Genomic DNA, 21,767 nt, shown 5'->3' on the forward strand with positions numbered 1-21,767 from the left:
CTGGAGGGATGTCCCCTCCCGGATGGCGTCACCCTTGTACAGTACGTAGATGACCTTCTCATCGCGGCACCATCTGCAGAGGCGGCCCTGCAGGGGACGAGAGCTGTGTTGCTCCGGTTGTCAGACAGAGGATTTAAGGTCAGTAAGGACAAGTTGCAGGTTGCTCGGACCATTGTTTCATTCCTACAGTAGGTCGAGTGCTGTCTAGCGCAGGGACAGGTCTCTCCCCAGCCCATCGGTCCAGTATCCTACACCACCCGAAGCCCACCACAGTAAAGGACATGCTGTCCTTCCTAGGACTTACAGGGTACAGCCGCACGTATATTCCTGACTACACGGGGCTTACTCAGCCCCTCCGACGCCTGGTCCGTGAACACGGCCTCCGCCGCCTTGGGGCGTTCCTCGCCTGGGACCAGGCTGCGGAAGAGGCTTTCATAGCCCTGAAACAACGCCTCGCACAGGCAGCGGATCTAGCCCTGCCAGACTACTCCCTCCCCTTCTATCTTGATGTTTCTGAAACAGAAGATGTCGCCAATGCCATCCTGTTTCAGAAAAAAGGGGGAGAGAGGAGAGCACTGATGTACCTGAGCATAAAACTTGACACCACGGAAAAAAGGCACCCTGCATGCACCAGGCACGCAGCAGGAATTGCGAAGATCATTCAAAAAACAGCACACATAGTGATGGGACACGCACTGCACGTCCTAACCTCACATAGTGTGGTGGCATACGTAAACTCACAGACATTTACCATGATATCACTCAGACAACAGAGGCTCAGCAAAATCTTGGAAGCACCAAATTTACATTTCAGCCATGAAGGGATCAACATGGCAGACCGAATGGGAGGGGGAGAACCTCATGTGTGCGAGTTAAGGGTACAGAAGGAGGAGAAGGTCAGAGGAGATTTGGAGGCAGAAAAGATTGAGGGAACGGAGGAGTGGTTCACAGACGGTTGTTGCTTCAGGACGGAGACAGGAAGTTTGCAAGCAGGGTACGTGGTAGTGGCAAGGCAAGATCAGACATACGTCACTTTGAAGGCTGAAAAGCTGACAGGAGCGCAGTCTGCCCAGAGAGCAGAGGTGGTTGCAGTAATTGAGGCTTTGAAACTAGCAGAAGGAAAGGAAGTTACTATTTATTCAGCCTACGCAGTGGGAGCTGTGCACGTAGAATTGAGTCAGTGGCTGAGAGCGGGGTTTTTGACAGCAGGAAACAAGCCGATCAAGCATGAAACGGAAATGAGAGAGCTTGCAGAAGCTTTGCTGCTGCCTGCTCGAGTAGCAGTGGTGAAATGTAAAGGTCACGAGGGCACGGGGACAGCGGTCGCCCGAGGTAATCAAGTAGCAGCCGAGGAAGCAAAACGAGTTGCAGGCTACACAGTGGCCAGACAACTGGTCACGGTGGAGGAAGAGGTTCAGCCGCAGCCCCGACTGACCTTGGAAGTAGTGAAGGGAGAACAACAGAAAGCTTCCCCAGAGGAAATGACAATGTGGAGAGAGAGAGGGGGACAGCAGAAGGACGGTTTGTGGCAGAATAAAGAGGGTAAGCCAGCCCTCCCAAGCAACCTCCGCCAGACAGTGCTGGAGGAAGCCCATGGGGTGGGGCATGCGGGAGTGAAACAGATGCTGAGTAACTTGACAGGGTGGTGGCACCCATTCATGAAGGACATGGTGAGAGAGCATGTGAAAAGTTGTACTATTTGCGTAATGTACAACCCACGCTCCACGGTCAAACCGGGACAGGGACAATTCCCCAGGTGTGCCAAAGCAGGGGAAGAAATAGTCATAGACTATACAGATATGGTGGTTTCGGCGAGGGGATTCCGGTATGTGCTGATGTGCGTGGATGCGTTCTCTGGGTGGCCAGAAGCATGGCCCACAAGAAGGGAGGATGGAGCCTCCGTGGTGAAATTTTTGATCAACCAGTACATACCACGGCATGGGTTCCCCAACAGAATCCGGTCAGACAACGGGACACACTTTAAAAATGAGGACCTGAGGCGGGTAGAGAAGGCCTTGGGGTTGAAACACGCGTTCGGAACGGTTTATCACCCACAGTCCCAGGGGAAGGTGGAGCGGATGAACCAAACTATCAAACAGAAATTGGCTAAAATCTGTGCACAGACAAAACTGAATTAGGTCGATGCGTTGCCACTGGCATCAATGTCCGCAAGGTGTTCCGTAAACCGGGGAACCGGGTTCACCCCATTTGAACTGCAGATAAGCAGGCAGTTTCCGGGCCCGGTGAAGGAGCTGGCCTGGACCCCTGATGAGACACGGGGGCGGGGATACAGAGCATACTATGATGGCTTGCAAGTTCTCGTTTCAGGTTTCTCCCAACAAGTCCAGGGAACCGCACCAGAGGCAGCCGCGGCCAAACCACACACTGGGGAGTGGGTCCTGCTGAAAGTCATCAAAAGGAAGTGGTCAGAGCCCAGGTGGACCGGTCCCTTCCAAGTCGTCGAAAGGACATCCCACGCAGTGCGGTTGAAGGGAAAAGGAGACACGTGGTACCATTGGAGCCAGTGCACCGCAGCCCAGGAGCCAGGATGAGCGGTGGGAGAGATCCAGGAAGACTTCACGCAAGGGGAAGAACTGCCTGACTCGGAAGAGCCAGGACCAACTCAGGTCACCACAGGGGCAGAATAATCCCCGACCTGAAAGACCAGCAGGGCAGTCTACCCCTGGCTGGTTGAAGAACCAGCAGTCCTCACCAGCGCAGATCAGGATGAAGAACCAGCAGATGAAAAGGGGGACTCTGGGGGGAATGAGTGTGTTATATAGAATATTTAGAACGCTTGTAGTTATGTGTGTATGGCTTTCCATTGTCCAAACATGGGGCCCCCGTAAATCATGTGAGGAGAGGTGGGGGATTCTGAAGTTGCGGTATATCAAAGGCACCAGCGCCACATTTCTGTTCGATCTCTGTGACGTGATTGATTGCGGAGGCCACAACGCCTCGTATTAAGGGTACAACGTCTGGCTCTGCGTTGAGGCTGAATTCAACGAAGCCTGTAATGGGCGCCAATACCCCGGAACACCGACGTGTGGTTGGCACATGGTGGCTAAGTATACCGGGGCTTGGCAGCCGCACGGCCCAGTCTGGGGGGATAATGAGTGGGGGAGGCCCTGGAAGGAGTGGTGGCGCAACGTCACCTTCTCCCGAGAAGGCCACACAGGGACATTAGGTTGGAATCCACTGGCCCTGTCTTTGGGGCAGTACTTCTCAGGCCCTGATAGGAGGCCTTCCCTCTACTTAAGACGGGGAGCGGAGGTTTCCGGGAAAGATCCATGGGGAGTGATCAGGATTGATTTTGTGGATCCTCCCAGAATGGCCGACAGACCTCCTGGGTCTCCCGTAAAGGGCCCAGGTCAAACCACAAACGACACCCGAGTAGTGCAGGTAGACTACACCACGTTAAATCCCCTAGACATTTTAGAACTAGCCACAGGATATAAAGACAGTAATCTCTGGTTGAATTGGATGGCCGAGACGGCCCGAGAACAGACAATGGAAGGGAGTAGTAACTTCGCTTTTAATTTCTATAGCTACATTTGCTGCAATTTTAGTCACTTGTGGGTGTTGCTGCATCCCCTGCCTCCGTGCTCTGTCAGTCTGCCTGATCTCCTCCACCATAGAGAAGCATGAACCCCTCAGAATGCATATGATGCCCCTCCTCGGCCCAGGGTCCAACAGGGACCAGGAGGAGACGGTGTTCCAAAAGGTGATCTCCTAGCGGAGATCAAAAGGGGGATACCCTAAAATTTCTGTAACCTTTAGGTGATCTCTGTGCAGAGATCAAAAGGGGGAATTTGTGGGGGTAGAAGCAGGAGGGTGGACAGAGTACGTGACAGGAAAATATATCTGCAAGACATTAAGCAACTGCAAGAAGATAGACAGTCTAACACCTATAACCACAAAAGTTATATTTACGCCAAGTATGCAATTAGGTTCTGAGAACACCTGCAAACAACAAGGGTTCTAAGAACTTAGAAATAAGCTAAGATGGAAATGTACCAGCTCTGCTGATTATGCTTTCGCTTTTGAGCAACATCAGAACAAGGAAGTAACTAAGCACAATGCAGGTATATAACACACAGTACAGCTTTACTGGCCAGAACACGCTGAGCTGACACACTGGGGGTGTGTAAGCAGTCTGTTCCCGAGCCGGCTCGCATTAAAGCAATAAGAGGCATTAACAATAGAATGCATTACTGAATAAAGGAGTATTAATAAAAGTAACACTGAGAGTCTCCCTGTGTGATCTCTTCTCATCCGGACCCGGTGGAGCATCGTACTCCAACAGCAGTTTGGGATCATTTTGGATACAAAAAGAATGACCAGGGCGTCATTGAAGATGACGGATCACCATCTTGCAAAACGTGCCGTAAAAAGGTTGCTGCTAGAAGATCCAACACATGTAATTTGATGCAGCACCTGCGGGATCACCATCCAGCTTTGCACGCTCAAGTAAAGGTAATGCATAACTAAGTTAAATTCCTCGACAAATTATGTGAATGAAATACGTTGGTAGGGAATTAAATATTAATGAATCAACACTGTAGCGGTGAGAGTTGTGCACGGCTTTCAGTGCAACGTTGTCATGTCGGGGTGTAGAGGGAGGACGGCTTGCAGGAAACTTCTTGTAAAAATAACTTCTTTAATAAATCACTGAAAATAAGGCTGAAGGAGCTTTTCACATACACTTCGTTTCAATCAGAATACTAACAAAACCTCACTTAAGTAAGGAACTGAACACGTAGCTTAGCATTAGCTTAGCACATAGCATAACACAGAGCTTGCGCACATAGCATGATAGGTAGCTTAGCATAGCACTTAGCTTAGCATACAACCTAACCATGAGACTTCAATATACCTTGAACAATGAAGGTTTAAACATAAATGATTCCTAAACAAGCTCAGCACACCTACAGACATGAGCAGAACCAGAAACTAAAGACATACGAACCCCACACACACATAGCAAGAACTTAGAGAATACTATTGGTGTCCACACACTGATACTCTGGATAGGGTTGCCACCCGTCCTTTAAAATACGGAATCGTCCCGTATTTGAGAATGAAATTGCGCGTCCCGTTTTGAATCAATACGGGACGGGTTTTGTCCCGTATTTTTTTATCATTTTTTTTTAAAGCAGCGTCTCATGCAAATCATCCCACACGCATTTTATGAAGATGCCTCCTTTCCTACTTTTGATTGGGTAATACTTGATGTCATCATTAGTTTGATTGGTCTTTTTAACTGTCCAGTGAGGAGGGCGGGTCTTTTAAGTAGGGTCTGCAAAGTGTTGGCAGAGAGTAATATTGAAAAAATGGCAGATGCTTCTCCAGGTAACCCCCCGCGTCTTAAAGTTTCAGAGCTTAAACGCAAGCGGCTGCAAAAATGCCGCAGAGAGTGGGAGGAAACAAATACTTGGCTGCAGAGTGTTAGCGGAAATTGTTATCAAGCCAACTGCACAATTTGTCGGAGAGCGTTCTCTGTGGCTCATGGTGGTCTGTCAGACGTGCAACAACATGCCTCCGGAGAGCAGCATTCCCGCAATGACAGAGCTCACAAAAATCAAAGCACAGTCAGACAGTTCTTAGTACCCCAAGTCTCTCCCGAAGCAGACATGGTAATGACAGTATAATAATACATAAATAAATAAATAAATAAATAATTGCTAAATAATGTTAAAAATGTGACCCAGTCTGTGAAAACCTAGCTGGAGTAATTTTTTTTTGTAATTTACTGTTTTCTACATGAAATAAAGAACAGTATGTGAAAATAATAAAAATATATGTATTTAATATTAACTGAGTAAAACCATGTCAACAACTGAAATCACAGTGAAATGAATTATGGCTAAAATCAAACTTTATCTCAGAATTAGATTTGGCCTGGTTTTCACACACTGGGTCACAAATTGTAATTTGTAAATACAATGTAAGTGGATCACATTCCAATGTAATATTATGATTTGTTAAGGTTAAGTCAGACACATAAGCATTAATTTATTACATGAAACATTACATTTAATACATTAATAAACAACATAATGCTCATGTAAAGAAAATAGGGGATGTGGCCCCCGCTGCAGTATGCGTCCCTTATTTTTTTGTATAAAAAGTGGTAACCCTAACTCTGGACCAGTGGGGCTTTAAGGAGACACAGACACGTAACCATCCAATCACACAACAGGAACAATGATCTCTTTAACGAGGATTCTTTAACCTAAACTAATCACAGGTGGACTTGTCCTCCCTTGCCTAGCAACCTGCTAACGAGCAGCTGCACTCAGCCGGCTGCTAAGCCAGAGAGGATCACATACACACACACACACGTACACGTCCTTGTGTCCAGGGCTGCTTGGTTAGAATTCAGGCGACGAACTCCTTTGGGGGCTGGACCGAGACAGACCAGACGTGACAAACGTAAACAAACGATGTGTTAGAAGAATTATTACAAATTATTAAAATGATTATGTATGAATGAATTTGTCCTGTATTATTTGGTTATTGAGCAGCAATAAATAACACTTAAAATATAAGGAGTTTTCATGTGATTTTCTTAACTAATACTGTTTTGAAATTAATGAATGCATAATAATCGTGATAACCGTGAAACCGTGATTATTCCTCAGACTATAATCATACAACCAAAATCTATAATCGTTGCATCCCTATCGGGATGAAATCCTTGGACCCACTGTCAGACCCTACACTGGTGCGGTGGGTCCTGGGGTCCTCCTGGTCCTCCTCATGTGGCGAGAGTGTGCATGCAGTTCCTGGAGGATGAAGAGATTGATACCATTGACTGGCCCCCACATTTGCCTGACCTAAATCCAATAGAACACCCCTGGGACATTATGTTTCGACACCGCCAGTTTACACCTCAGACTGTCCAGGAGCTCAGTGATGCCCTGGTCCAGATCTGGGAGGAGATCCCCTAGGACACCATCTATTGTCTCATTAGGAGCGTGCCCCGACATTGTCAGGCATGAATACAGGCACATGGGGCCATACAAACTACAGAGTACGATTTTGAGTTGCAGCAATGAAATTCTGGCAAAATAGACTAGCCTGCCACATAATTTTTTCACTTTGATTTTTGGGGTGGCTTTGAAATCCACCCTCTGCAGGTTAATCATTTTTAATTCCATTAAATTTCCATCAAACAATGTGGTATCCTTCCGTTGCAAATACATTGCCCAGTTCATATCAATATAGATATTAGGGATGAGCGAGTACAGCATTATCTGTATCTGTATCCGTATCTGTTAACCATATGAATTATCTGTATCTGTATCTGTACTCGGAATGGGCGGGGCCTAACCCGGAAGTGGGTGGGGTTTGACCTGGAAGTGGGTCGGGTTGTCTTTAAATGGGTGGGGCTTTAACCGGTATGTTATTTTAAGCATGCAATTGATATGGGTTGATCAGAAATTGTTATATTTATTGCTGATTAGAAAACTATTTACATGACAGCATCAGCATTGAGCTTCAGATCAGTGGTTTTGATCACGATAACAAACGAACTATATACAGAACAAGTTTTGCAACAATGAATACAACACATGCGGTTGCAATTATGAAGTAAAATGTAATGAACAAGAGTTTTCATCTCAACATAACTTTCTTTTTTTAACTTTTAATTTTTTTATGATCAGTGTGATTTCTTTTTTTTTGGTTCTTTTTTATTTTTTTTATTTCCACACCAGGTATGTGTGAGTGTGTGTGAGTGAGTGAGTGAGTAAGAGAGAGACAGAGAGAGAGAGAAAGAGAGGGGGGGGGGGGGAGTGTGTGTGTGTGTGTGTGTGTTTGTGTGTGTAGCTTAATTTGTAATATTAATTATACCACAACTACCTTTATTTTTTTTTATAAAATACAGCAAGAAAGTGTCAGACACTCAGTGCGTGAAGTAAAAAAAAACTGGCTAGAGCCAGCTGACGGTTTAAAAAAGAAAAAAAAAACTCCGACAGGCAGAGACGCGAGTCGCATTCTACAAACAAACCTGAAGCTGAAGAAACCCTAAACGTTAACGGAAAAAAACCCGCGATCCTGAGTGACTGAGGGAGCGACAGAGAGAGAGAGCGCTGTTCTCTTCTCTTCTCAGTGTTCTGTGTGTGAGTGAGCAGAACGGGACACAGCAACACAATAAATCTGTATGTGTGTAGGGGAGGGGCGCTGTGACTAGTCTATCACAGAACGCAGACACAGTCAGCTACCCAATGAGAATTTTTATTCAATCCGAGCACAGATATTGACTTGTATTACTCGTATGATACTCGTACTCGTCAAAAGTGCTTTATCCGTACCGGATACTCGTTTCAGCCGAGTATCCGGCTCAACTCTAATAGATATGAAGCGTAATTTTTTTTCCCCATTGAGATCTGGGGACTTCTGTAGACCCTGCAGCTCTGCAGGAGCTTCAGGCATCTGCTCACAAGGATGTGATCAATCTCCTTTGCTGAACCACCAGTATTGTAGTGCCAAGTACAATGATGCAGCTCAGGGCATTGGAACCCGGATCCAGTGACCCGCAGCCCCTGACCTTTCGCAAAGTCAAGGAACATGGAGCCACTTTCAGCCCGGTCTCCAGACCCATGGTGACCAATACAATCCTCATAGCCAGCCCTGTCAGTGCCAGTGGTCGAACTGAAGTCACCTATGACCAGTCACCTCGTGGGCACCCTTCAACTTCTGATCAAAGTTGGGAGTAAAATGTCTCCCTCAACAAGAGATCACTCACCACAATCGGATATTACACCCAAGGAGTCTCATAATACGCTCTTTGAAAGGAGTGACATCAGACACCATAGGAAGGAGCCAATCCGCTACAGTGTAGGAATTATTAGCTTAGGTAAATTTTTATATCTCCACCAATATGTTTGAATTAATTAAAGTTTAATTAATTATGATTTAATGCTGATTATTAACCACTTGTTATGCCGAATGGTCGGCTCCTCCAAACTCGATTGCGGTATCCCCGTGAGTCTGTTAATGTGAGACTTAAATGGGACTCACTAATTACCAGTTTCACTTAGTAACCTGGGTTAGAAGGCTCGTTCACTGAGCTGCGTCACCAGGTAATATAAACGATTGGTAGAGAAGCTCCTCTCACGGCCGATGAGAGAGAGTCTCGCGATGTTTCAGGCGAGTTTGAGGTTTCAGAGCGTGTAACAAGATCACACAGAGGCAGGGACTATTGTGAGCACTCAATGAACGGAGGCAGAAGTTGTGTAAAAGACATGCATTTATTCCTAGCTAAGACTACAACTAACATAAGACAGACATTACACCTAACACAAACAACAAACACGAAATAACGGAATAAAAACAAACAATGTAATTATGAAAATGCAATGACCGGATTTAAATGAGTAACCTTAAAAGGGAAATACTGTTCTGCAAAGCAAGCACAGTTTGTGGAAACACGACCCTAAAGTCTTATAGCAGGTTAACAGAACAGCTTAAGTTGTTAGAATAAGAAGAAGTTGGTTTACTTGGTTGAAGAGTGGGGGGGGGGGGGGGGGGGGTCTTGGCAGTAGATGGCAGAGCTGTTGAGCTGATGGCACTCAGGAAGGTGCGGCGTTTGGAGAATTGGAGTGGAGCCCCTTTGGATTCTCTCTCCTGGTGAAGCTTTGTCTTGGGTGCTGTTCTTTGTTCAGCTGGGCCTTCACCGGAGGACTTCTTGTGGGCTTCTCTTCTCCCGGGCTGATGGTCTTTTTCTGCGCCTCTTCGGGCTGATGGTCTTTCTTGTGCTGTTGATGGTTGTTCTGCCCTGCTGATGGTCGTTCTGCCCTGCTGATGGTCGTTCTGCACTGCTGATGGTCGTTCTGCCCTGCTGATGGTTGATCTGCGTACCTTTGTTCTGAGGTGCCAGGGTTTTATGGTCTAAAGTTCATGAATAGGGATGACCAGGAATTCGACTCCTGGCCCAATGGCTGGCCATCCATTTGGCGGGCTTTCAGGAAGAGGGTCTGTATCAGTCCTTTTGGGAAGACTGCTCCGACAAGACTGGACCCAAATCACCCGATCACCACATCAAAAGGGACACCTCACCCCCACTGGGCGGCCAGAACCCCGCAGCCAAATTCCAGCAACAAGGCCTGGCTGCGTCAAGACACAGATGCATCCTACACTCGCTAACTCACACCAACACAGGAGGTATTACCCCAGACTAACATTAGGGACACATACACCCATGTTTGGTCTCGTTTGAATGGTCACAGTACGACGAGCACAATACTCTCAACCTTAAAGCGGCATGTTTTCACATAAGAGAAATATAGAAAATAAGACTAAACCCACCAAAGTGGAGGATCTTATCACCTGGTACAACAAAGGAATTGTCACATTCCTCCTAAAGCAATTTGATTGGCTGAGGACCTGAGAATTGATAAGATCAACAGTTCTCCAGGACACACACACAAGATCAGAGCAGGCCCTAAAATAATCAATCACAACCTTTGATACAGTCTGTCACTTGGTCATGGTATACCAGAAGAATCTGGAAATTAGTGTAACCAATGTGTCCTAAATTTTAGAGAGTCTTCTTTCTATGTTTAACAACCCCCCTTCTCTTCCAACACTCCTTTGTGGTCCTTATCTGATCTTGGTGGACCATTACCAAGTTTCTTTGTTCTAACATGCTATGTTAAAAGAACTGAATTAAGGTGTACCTTATCCATTCTGGAGAAGATCAATTGGGATAAGCCACAACAATCAAGATATGTTGTGTCCAGATGTGCAACTTATATTGATATTACCACAAACTAACGGCCACGCCTATCTATGGATAAGATGTGCTGTTTGTAATATGAATATTTGATGTAATGTCTGCACAAAGTGTAACATCTGTTGAGGTGCAACCCAAAACACCTGTATCGTATACTGATGTGAATCAGTCACATACATAATGTAAGTAATTATTAATCAATTAATATAGATGGTATGAGGTGTAAACCTGTGAAGCTGGTATGGCATGTTTGGTGTGTTTCGTGTTTCTATCAAACGGGGCTTGCTTTGCAGAACAGTATTTCCTTTTAAGGTTACTCATTTAAATCCGGTCATTGCATTTCCATAATTACATTGTTTGTTCCCATTCCATTATTTCGTGTTTGTTGTTTGTGTTAGGTGTAATGTCTGTCTTACAGTATGTTAGTTGTAGTGTTAGCTAGGAATAAATGCATGTCTTTTACACAACTTCTGCCTCCGTTCATTGAGTGCTCACAATAGTCCCTGCCTCTGTGCGATCTTGCTACACGCTCTGAAACCTCAAACTCGCCTGAAATATCGCGAGACTCTCTCTCATCGGCCGTGAGGGGAGCTTCGCTACCAATCGTTTATATTACCTGGTGATGCAGCTCGATGGACGAGCCTTCTAACCCAGGTTACTAAGTGATACTGGTAATTAGTGAGTCCCATTTAAGTCTCACATTAACAGACTCACGGGGATACCGCAATCGAGTTTGGAGGAGCCGACCATTCGGCATAACAATTGGTTAATAATCAGCATTAAATAATAATTAATTAAACTTTAATTAATTCAAACATATTGGTGGAGATATTAAAAATTACCTGAGCTAATAATTCCTACATAATTGGTGTAGGACGCGGGCACAAGGTTTAAACTTATTGTGAGCACACAATTTAAACTTTTTATGACCGAACGTGCAGTTGAATAAGCGCTACTGTGAACTGTTTGCAAAGGTTGATGATTAATTGCACTCACGGCAGTCCGAGGGCATTTAAGCGGGATTATACAGGCTTATTATTTTTATTTCTATTATTAGTAGTTATTTTCTTTTGTTTTATTTTCGGTTATTTTATTTTAGTTTTCTTTCGTTTTAAACTGCAATAAACTTAAACCATATATCTGACGAGATTCTCAGGGATAGCGCGTTGTTTCCAGGATCGATTCGGACGATTTTCTCCGTTTCTATATACCCTGGCAGAGATCTCTCTATTAGCGAACAGGGATTCTTGTTACGAGGTTCTAACCTGAATTCTGTTGCACTTGGACTCCCTGAGATAAGACCGATAGCTTAGCTACCTATCAGGATCTTACTCGTAAGTGTGTGCCTGCTTTAGACAAAGCAAGTTCAGCAATTGTTTTAAGGGGTTTTAAACTGCGCAAGATGCAGAAGTTAGCCGCAAGCGGCGTGGGCATACATTAAAAGTGTCTGTCACTCATCTAGCATCGGCAACCGCCTAGCTATCTCCTTGGTTACGAGTGCAGTCAGCGAACCCCACTCTAACTACTGAAAGGTCAAAGTCCTGAAGGCCTGCCTGACACCATTTGTTTCTCCTGGGTCACCAGTGACCCCACCCCTTAGGCTCATTTGCCGGGGACCCCCCATAAAGAGAGCAACGCCCCATTAAGCCTCTAGTGGTCAGGCATAGAACTTCCACGTCATTTCAAAATTGCGCCTCTAGTGGTCAGGCGTAGTAGTATAACAGCATCTGAGTTGGGTCTCTAGAGGTCAACACCGGTAATACCAACATACATAATTGGACACACAGGTTCTTGCCTGAAAGTAGGAATCAACTTCACAGACCAAATCAATTAGATCACAACACATTAACATCTAATTAGGTTATTGCTGCATAACTAATTGATGTTTACAATTAAACAATAAGAAACAATTAATTTGGTTTGATTTCTGTTTTACCTTTTTGATTTATTTTAGGTTTTATTTCATTTTATGCTTTCATTCACTCCCTCTCCCCCAACAAGGAGACTTGCATAGAAGTTCAACCATTATTAATAACAGTAAACCAGTTACATATACAATCACATCAGGGAGTCGTTGAGGTTTTGGACGTGATCGGTTGAGCTTTTCCTGTGCTGGGTGCTTACCATTCGCTCTCTGTTGGTTGAGCTTGCCTGTAGCTCTGCTGTCACTGCTTACGATCGTACAGTTTGTCAGAACCGAAGGGGAGTTCTCAGCAATTGGACGCCCAAAAGCGCGCCAGCCCGGCTGCACCCGCTGACTCATTAAGGGCAAGGCTGACAGGTACCTCAGGCGGTCATTATAACTTTTGAGCAGGACCTTGTCTAGGGTGAGTTCTGAGAACGGCCCTAGCTTGGACTCCCACTAGGGTGGGTGACACCTGAAGGCTATTTTGCCAGCCTTGGTTGAGTCAGGTCTCAGGTAGTGCAGCCGATAAGCGGAGCCCCACCTGGGTTGTCTCAGTTGTGCGTACAGAACACCCCCTTCCAAGTTGACATTGCTGGGGATCGGGGGAGTGGGAGCTGGACTCGGGACTGCTTGGCTGGGAGTTGTGGGACGTGCCCTGTTCAGGAGGGACACCTGACAGCATTCAAACCTCTCCCACTGCATGACTAGCTTAACACCGCAACACCTCATATAGGGACAAATAAAGCAGAACCTGCTAGTGGTCCCCCTTCTGGTCAAAGCGGAGTTGTACAACAGAGCCAAACTCAGGGGTAATCTGATCTGCAACAGCAAGCTACGTTTGAATGCAGTCCCATTGCTTTTGAAGCTGTTATTTCTCATTTCCTGTTCCCAACTTCTCCTGTTGTCTTCTGACACTGTCAGTAGTCATAGACAGGGGCGCCGCCAGAAATCTTGGGCCCCATGAAAGATTAGAATTTTGCCCCCCCCCCCCCTTTTTGCGAAAAGGTAAAGCCCCTAACAGGGCCCCATGTCAGTGCTGGGCCCCTAGAATCGTTCTAACCTTTCCCCCCCTGGCGGCGCCCCTGGTCATAGACCCACAATTTCCAGGATAAGGTTTTATCCTTTCCCCCTTACTAGGGCATCTCTCAGGCCCTAGAATAACTCACACTGTTCTAACCTGCAACAACTTCTCCCAGGGAACAATTTTTGTTTGTTTATTTTGTTGTGGGTAACTATTCCCATGGTTCACTACACCCTTCCAGTTACCCATTGACAGGCCCCAGTTATACTTTATTTTATTTTGTTGGTTTTATTTGATTTAGGTGTCAAGCCACCCACCTTGGCAACACCCAGCCTGAGTATGACAGATTTCTGCGATCACCCTCCAGTTGACCGAGTCACCATTACCCACAGAGAAAGCCCCCTTGACCAATGGAAGGATTTGGGTACCTGGCTGGATGTAGTGACTTCTGACTTCCTGCCCAGTCAGGCCGATCTCACAAGGTCCAAAGGAGCTGACCAGCTTGAGGAGGACATCGATACCGACAAATCGGTAATATATATATATAGCATACACACACGTGATCGTACCCTTATACATGTATATTTCAATTCTATATCTATAACATACCCTAAAAAGTAATAATAATAATGATATTGATCGCTGCAGGTTGGAGTTCTGATTCATTCGGAAGGTATTCAAGCAAATTTGCCTCCAGAAATTAGTGCCTGGATTGATGAGTAAATCCCTTTCCCATTTGTGGGTAGGGAGTGAGAGCATTGTATCAGATTCTGCTAGATGCACGTAAATCCTAGACAGTAGTTTTTTAGTTGGAGTTATTAAGAAGTTTGCTATTTTAGGTGAAAGCTCCAGATCTAATTGCTTACGGCACCATCTATTATGTATTATTGATTTAAGTTGAAGATATTCTAAGTATTTGTTTTTCTCAATGTTGTAAGTTTCTGCTATTTTGTCAAATGATATCATGCGATTGTCTTGGATTATATGTTCAAGGCGCTTGATTCCATTATTATGCCAAGCCAGGAAGTTTATCACTTTTTTATTTAACAGGATATCAGGGTTGTTCCAGATGGGTGTCAGTTTGCATGGGACCAATGAAGTTTGGTTCATTCTAAGAAATTCCCACCAGGTTGTCAGCGATGTGCTGATGTTGATGCTCTTAAAACAGCAATGCCGTTTAAGTATATGACTGATAAATGGCAGGTCCTGGACTAGAATATCATTACAGAAAGTTTGCTCAATATCCAGCCAGTTATGGTCTAAGTTATTTTGCGTAGTCCATTTTAGGATATCAATCTATTGGCAAGAAAGTAGTTGTAGAAATTGGGAAGCTCCAAACCCCCACAGTTTTTGGGTTTCTGTAAAGTTTTTAAACTTATTCGTGGTGGTTTGGATTTCCATAGATATTTTGAAATTAAGGAGTCCAGTGATTTAAACCAAGTCCATGACTCAGAACCATTGAGAACATGTAGTTAATTTTTGGTAGGATCATCATTTTGATTGTTGCTACTCTTCCCAGAAGTGATGTGGGTAGGTTGTTCCACCGTGCAAGGTCATCTTCTATCTTTTTAAGCAGCGGACTGTAATTTAATCACGTCAGATCTGACAGCTTGGCAGAAATGTTAATACCCAGATATCTAATGTTCCCAGATTGAAATGGGATAGTTGGATTGGACTGGTAGTCACAAGATATTGGAAGAGTAGTCGACTTGTTCCAATTAATAGAGTAATCTGATATGGAGGAGAACTTATCTATGATCTTATCTTATCGTGTCCGTGAGGGAACCCTGTGTATTTTGAAGAAAAAGTAATACATCATCTGCATAAAGACTTTTTTTATGGGTTATACTTGCTGTTTGAATACCTTTGATATTATTATTATTCCGAATTGCTGCTGCCAATGGTTCAATAAATATAGCAAATAGTGATGGAGAAAGTGGACAACCTTGCCTAGTGCCCCTTCTGAGAGTGAAGCTTGGGGAGATTTGATCGTTTTTACGCAGGCTTTAGATGAACTGTATAAAATTTTAATCCAGGTTACGAAGTTCTCGCGAAATCCAAATTTTAGTAAGGTTGCCATTAGAAATTTCCAGTTGACCCTGTCAAAAGCCTTTTCTGCATCCAATGAGATGATTATGGCTTCCTTATTTTGAATGTTGCAGTAGTCTATTACGCCAATTAGTCTCCTCATGTTGTTAGTGGACTGTCTGCCTTTAATGAAACCCGTTTGATCTGGATGTATTATATAAGGTGTCACTATTTCAATTCTACTAGCCAGTGCCTTGCTGATGATTTTAAGGTCTGCATTTATAAGTGATATTGGTCGATAGCTAGAGGGGAGAGCAGGGTCTTTGTCAGGTTTGAGGAGCAGGTTAATGTCTGCACAATTCATATTTTGTTGTGATCGAGCAAGCGAGTGAGCCGGGAAGCAAGCGAGCAAAGCCGAGGATGCAGGCAAACGGGGTTTTATTCTGGAAGCAGGACCGGGGAAACACGACAGTAAACTTCAACAAACATTAATGACGGATCTGGGGTAACGTACTCAGACGCGGACTAAATACAGAAGACAAGCCACAATAACAAGGAACAGCTGGGCACGATCGGGGAAGCACACGTGGATAATGAGGGGGCGTGGCACACATCGGGAGCGGACGGAGCAGGGCGTGACATATTTGGAGGGATGCTGCCAGTTTCTTTAATTTCTATAACCATTCTATGGAATAGTGGTGCTAGCAGAGGCCAAAATGTTTTGTAGAATTCTGCTGGAAATCCATCTGGACCTGGGGCTTTCCCGTTAGGCATACATTGTAGTGCATCGAGAAGTTCCACTATTGAGAGAGGTAACTCTAATGCCGTTATTTGTTCATTATTTAATTTTGGTAGGTCGATGTTGTTTAAGAACTCTTCTATTTCAGAATTGGTTGGATTAATATTAGGTGAGTATAATTTTTTATAGAAGTCCCTAAATATCCTATTTATCTCTCCTAGGCTTTGAGTTGCCTTCCCATTGGGGTCTGTAACTGAAGAGATAGCTACTTTCTCTTTATTCTTTTTTAGTTGGTTTGCTAAAAATTTACTTGATTTATTACTATGTTCAAAATTGTCCAAGCGTAATCTCCGTATGTAAAACTGAGTTTTTTTGTCTCTTAATTCTTGCAATTTCATTTTACTTTTTCTCAGCTCATTGAGAAGGTGTTTTTCTTGGGAGGCAACATGTGCTCATTCCAAAGTTTTAATTTTCTGTTTCGAGCGCTTTTTCCTTCTTCTTTTTATGTACTGAATATGAAATTATTCTGCCTCGTATTACAGCCTTTGCTGTGTCCCAGAGAATGCCCGCAGAGGTACCTGGCACGTCATTTGTTTCAATAAATGTTGTCCAATCTTTTTTAATAACTTCTAGAAACTCTGAGTCCGTTAGTAATTGTCACGATCCGCTCCGTTCGATCCCGATGTGTGCCACGCCCCCTCATTATCCACGTGTGCTTTCCCAATCGTGCCCAGCTGTTCCTTGTTATTTCGACTTGTCTTCTGTATTTAGTCCATGTCTGAGTCAGTCTTCCCCAGATCTGTCATTAATGTTTAATGTTGCCTATCGTGCTTCCCCGGACCTGTTTTCCTAATAAATCCCCTTTGTTCCTGATTTCCTGGCTCCGATCGCTTGCTTACCTGCACCGCTCGCCCGCGATCGAAACAGAATGACGGATCTCCACAACAAGCCTCCACGGATCGAGGACCAACGCCTCGATCTGCTCCAGGAGGTCATATACTGGCTGAACCTGCCGGAGGTCCAAGAGGACCCCGAACTGCGGGATTTAGCCAGCCGGAGCGGGACCCTCTTGAGTGAGATGTCGCCGTCCGGGAACGCGCACACCATAGCGGCTGTGCGTGAAAACCTCCGGCAGCTCGTCGACGGGGTGACGGAGAGGCGGCTCCAGCCGCTCACCCTCTCTCTGGCAACCCCGTCGCAACCACCCAACCAAAGCCGGAGGAAAAAGAAGAGGCGCAAGGGGAGAGGACTGGAGGAAACCCCGACCGTCTCCCTGGGGGCTTGCTCTCTCCGGTTTGCCTCTCTCCTCGCTGATTATCGGGAGGAGTCCCTCCCGACGCAGACCTCAGCGGGGATCACTGCAGCTGCGCAGCTGCCGTCACCGGCAGCCTCTATATTCCAGGGTGGCTACCTGGAATGTGAGGGGATCAGGGCCGTCTGGGATGCAATTCCCCGGATCCCCAAGGCTCTTAAAGGGGCAGCGCCCGCACGCCCGGCGCCGATCCTGGCGCCTATTGCGGACCTGCCTGCTCCGGACGTGCCCGCGGCTGCGTTGCCTGCTGCCGCCGCCGATCTGCCCGCAGCTGCTGATGCCGCCGCTCTACCCGCGGCACCGCCTGCTGCTGATGCCGCCGCTCTGCCCGCGGCACCGCCTGCTGCTGCCATCCTGCCAGCAGCTCTGCTTGACCCGCCTGTCCTGCCTGCTGCAGCTGCCGCCGCTCTGCCCGCGGCACTGCCTGCTGCTGCTGCTGCCATCCTGCCAGCAGCTCTGCTTGACCCGCCTGTCCTGCCTGCTGCAGCGTCCGCCGCTTTGCCCGTGGACCCATCTGTTCCTGTCCTGCCTACAGCTCCAGCTGCATCGCCTGCTGCAGCTGCCGCCGCTCTGCCTGCGGCACCGCCTGCAGCACCAGCTGCTGCTGCCGCCGCTCTGCCCGCGGCACCGCCTGCTGCTGCTGTCGCCGCTTTGCCAGTGGCACCGCCTGTCCTGCTTGACCCGCCTGTTCTGTCTGACCCGCCTGCCCTGCCTGTGGTCCCTGCTGCTGCTGCTGCTGCCGTTGCCGCTCTGCTCGCGGCACAACCTGCTCCGGACTTGCCTGCAGCACCAGCTGCTACTGTCGCCGCTCTGCCCGCGGCACCGCCTGCTGCTGCTGCCGCCGCTCTGCCCGCAGCACCGCCTGCAGCATCAGCTGCTACTGCCGCCGCTCTGCCCGCGGCACCGCCTGCTGCTGCTGACGCCGCTCTGCCCGCGGCACCGCCTGCAGCACCAGCTGCTACTGCCGCCGCTCTGCCCGCGGCACCGCCTGCTGCTGCTGCCGCTGCTATGCCCGCGGCACCGCCTGCTGCTGCTGATGCAGCTGCTGCCGCTTGGCCAGCGGCACTGCCTGTCTCGCCTGTCCTGCCGGCGCCTGTTCTGCCTGTCTCGCCTGTTCAGCCGACGCCTGTTCTGCCTGTCTCGCCTATCCTGCCGGCACCTGAACTGCCTGAGGCGGCCGCGGTTGTGTCCCCTGCTGGCTGCACGCCCGAGGTGCCCGCAGAGGCGCCCCCTGCTGGCCGCACGCCCGAGGAGGCCGCTCTGCCTGCGGCACCGCCTGCAGCTCTGGCTGCCGCTCAGCCCAAGGCGCCTGCCGGGGCGCCCCCTGCTGGACTCACGCCCCAGGTGTCTGCTGAAGCGCCCCCTGCAGCTGCTGGCCGCACGCTCGAGGACGCCGCTGCGTCCGCAGCGCCCCCTGCGGCTGCTGATGGCCACACGCCCGCTCTGCCCGCTGCCCTGCCCGAGGCCGCCTTTCCTGTCCTGCCCGCGGCCCCGCCTGAGGCTGCCGTTCCTGTCCAGCCTGCGGCCCTGCCTGAGGTCGCCGCTCTGCCCGCGGCCCTGCCTGAAGCCACCGACCTGCCCGTCCTGCCCTGCTCGCCTGACCTGCCCGTCCTGCCCTGCTCGCCTGACCTGCCCGTCCTGTCCTGCTCACCAGCAGCCACGCCCGCAGCTCCCCCTGCTGATGCTGCCGCGCTGCTTACGGCGGCCCCTGCGGACCGCTCGCCGGCCCTGCCCGTCTCACCGGTCCAGCCCGGCTCGCCTGTCGGCACTGCAGCCACGCCCGCGACTGCCGTCGCCGCTCTGCCTGCAGCACCGCCTACAGCTGGCTGCTTACCCGAGGTGCCCACGGAGGCGCTCCCTGCTGGCCGCCTGATGGCGGCGCCCCCTGTTGGCCACGTGCTGGTGGTGCCTGTGGCTGCGTCTGCGGTTCCGGCGCTGCCTCCGCCTGCACCCACGCCCGCCGAGGTGCCTGCTCTGCCTGCGGCACCTCCTGCTGGCCGCACACCCAAGCCCGTCTCGCCTGACCTGCCCGTCTCGTCCGGCCAGCCCTGCTCGCCGGTCCTGCCCGTCTTGCCTGTCCAGCCAGCCGCGCCCGCGGCCCCGCCTGATGCCGCCGCTCTGGCTGTCCTGCCCGCGGCTCTGGCTGCCCCGCCTGCGGCCACGCCCGCGGCTCTGGCTGCCCTGCCTGCGGCCACGCCTGCGGCTCCAGCTGCCCTGCCTGTTGCCTCTTTAGAGGCCTTGACTTCGGTCCGCCCAGCGCCGACCTCCCCCTTGTCTCCCTTACCCTTGCCTCAGCGAGGTCGACAGACCCCAGGACCCCGCCTGTCCGTTTCCCGTAAGGGACGGGGACACAGGCGTCGGGTTTTGGTCCCACCTGCCCTAACCCCTGGCTCGCCCGTGCGCCCCCTGGCCGTGGCTCGGTGGCTGCCTGCGGGTCCTGCGGCTCCGGCTCGGCTGCCGCCTCCGGGCCCCCCCGCTTCGGCTGGGCATCGGACGGCTCCTTCCCGGGCTCCGGCTGCGCCTCCACCTGCTGCGGCTTCCTCCTCCTGCCTGCCTGCGCCGGTGTTCCCTCCTGCTCCCTCCTTGTTTCCTTTGTCGGTCCCTACGTCTGTCTCCTTATCCCCTGTGTGGTCCTCTCCTGCTCCGGCCTCCCTTCCGCCTGTAGCCCCTGCGGCTGCCTTCCCTCGCCCGCCTGGGTTCCCTCGAGCTCTCCCTGTTCTTCCTCCTCCCTTTGTTCCGTCTCCTCGTCCCTTTGTTCCTCCTGTCTCGGTTCCTCGTCCCTCTGTGTCTCCTCCGTCTCCTCCTGGTCCCTTTGTCCCTCCGGGTTTTGCTACTCGTCCCTCTGTGTCTCCCGTGTTCACTCCCGGCCCTTTTGTTCCTCCATTTTCTGTCCCCTCTCTGTCTCCTTTCTTTGTCTGCCTGTCCGCGTTCCCTGTCCTCTGTCAGGTCTTGTCGTTTTTCTGGTCCTTGTTCCTGTTCTGTGTCTCTGTCCTGTTTCCGGTGTCTCGTTGATGTTTTACTTTTGTCTTCCAGATCCTGTTCCCCGGTGTGCGCGCCTTTGGGGGGGGGTTCTGTCACGATCCGCTCCGTTCGATCCCGATGTGTGCCAACGCCCCCTCATTATCCACGTGTGCTTTCCCAATCGTGCCCAGCTGTTCCTTGTTATTTCGACTTGTCTTCTGTATTTAGTCCATGTCTGAGTCAGTCTTCCCCAGATCCGTCATTAATGTTTAATGTTGCCTATCGTGCTTCCCCGGACCTGTTTTCCTAATAAATCCCCTTTGTTCCTGATTTCCTGACTCCGATCGCTTGCTTACCTGCACCGCTCGCCCGCGATCGTAACAGTAATGATGTATTCAGTCTCCACCGTTTAAAAGGTGGTGCACTAACTTTTACAGTGACCGTCATAGTGACAGGTGCATGGTCACTGATTGTTATAGGGTGAATTTGTGTGTCACATATATCTTTCAGGACTGTATTGCTGGTAAGAAAAAAGTCTATCCGGGAGTAAGAATGATGGACTGGTGAGAAAAACGTGTATTCTCTGAGCGTGGTGTGAAAAGTACGACATACATCACATAGGCCGAAATCATTCATATATTGTTTTACTGTTTCAGATGACTGGCAAGTACGGTAACTAGCTGCTGTACTACGTCTGTCAGATTCTGGATTAAGTACTAAGTTGAAGTCCCCTCCCAGTACAAGTTCTGTGTCTGAGTGCCTGTAATGTTGTTAGATATTCTAAGATTTTATGTCTCTTAGCAAATGAGCCAAAACCACGCACGTTCCAAGTCACAAAGCGTAATGAGTTCATGCTGTCCTAACTTAGACCCCCTGAGTACAATATAATGTTAAAATGGACGGATGTGTGTGTATGTGAATGACTGTGTGTGTATGAGTGTGAATGTGTCAGGATGCATGTGTGTGCAAATGTCAATGTGTGAATGTCTCCATGTGTGCTATTAAGGTGAGGAGATCTGTGTGAGCTTGAGTAGGCATGTGTATATGTGAGTGTATGAA

At 48.6% G+C, this 21,767-nt stretch overlaps 1 protein-coding gene across 1 annotated transcript in view; it reads left to right on the top strand.

Annotated features, from left to right (window-relative positions):
* Positions 1-4,346: 4,346 nt before the first annotated feature.
* LOC111853002 (uncharacterized) overlaps positions 4,347-21,767 on the top strand; it is a 30,218-nt gene continuing 12,797 nt past the window's right edge. The window contains exons 1-2 of the mRNA XM_072716845.1: positions 4,347-4,476; positions 13,970-14,199. Of these exons, the coding sequence (XP_072572946.1) occupies positions 14,008-14,199 (192 nt within the window). The 5' untranslated portion in view covers positions 4,347-4,476; positions 13,970-14,007. The remainder of the gene's footprint in view (positions 4,477-13,969; positions 14,200-21,767) is intronic.

The sequence above is a fragment of the Paramormyrops kingsleyae genome, chromosome 1 (genome assembly GCF_048594095.1).
Source record: "Paramormyrops kingsleyae isolate MSU_618 chromosome 1, PKINGS_0.4, whole genome shotgun sequence".
NCBI lineage: Eukaryota > Metazoa > Chordata > Actinopteri > Osteoglossiformes > Mormyridae > Paramormyrops > Paramormyrops kingsleyae.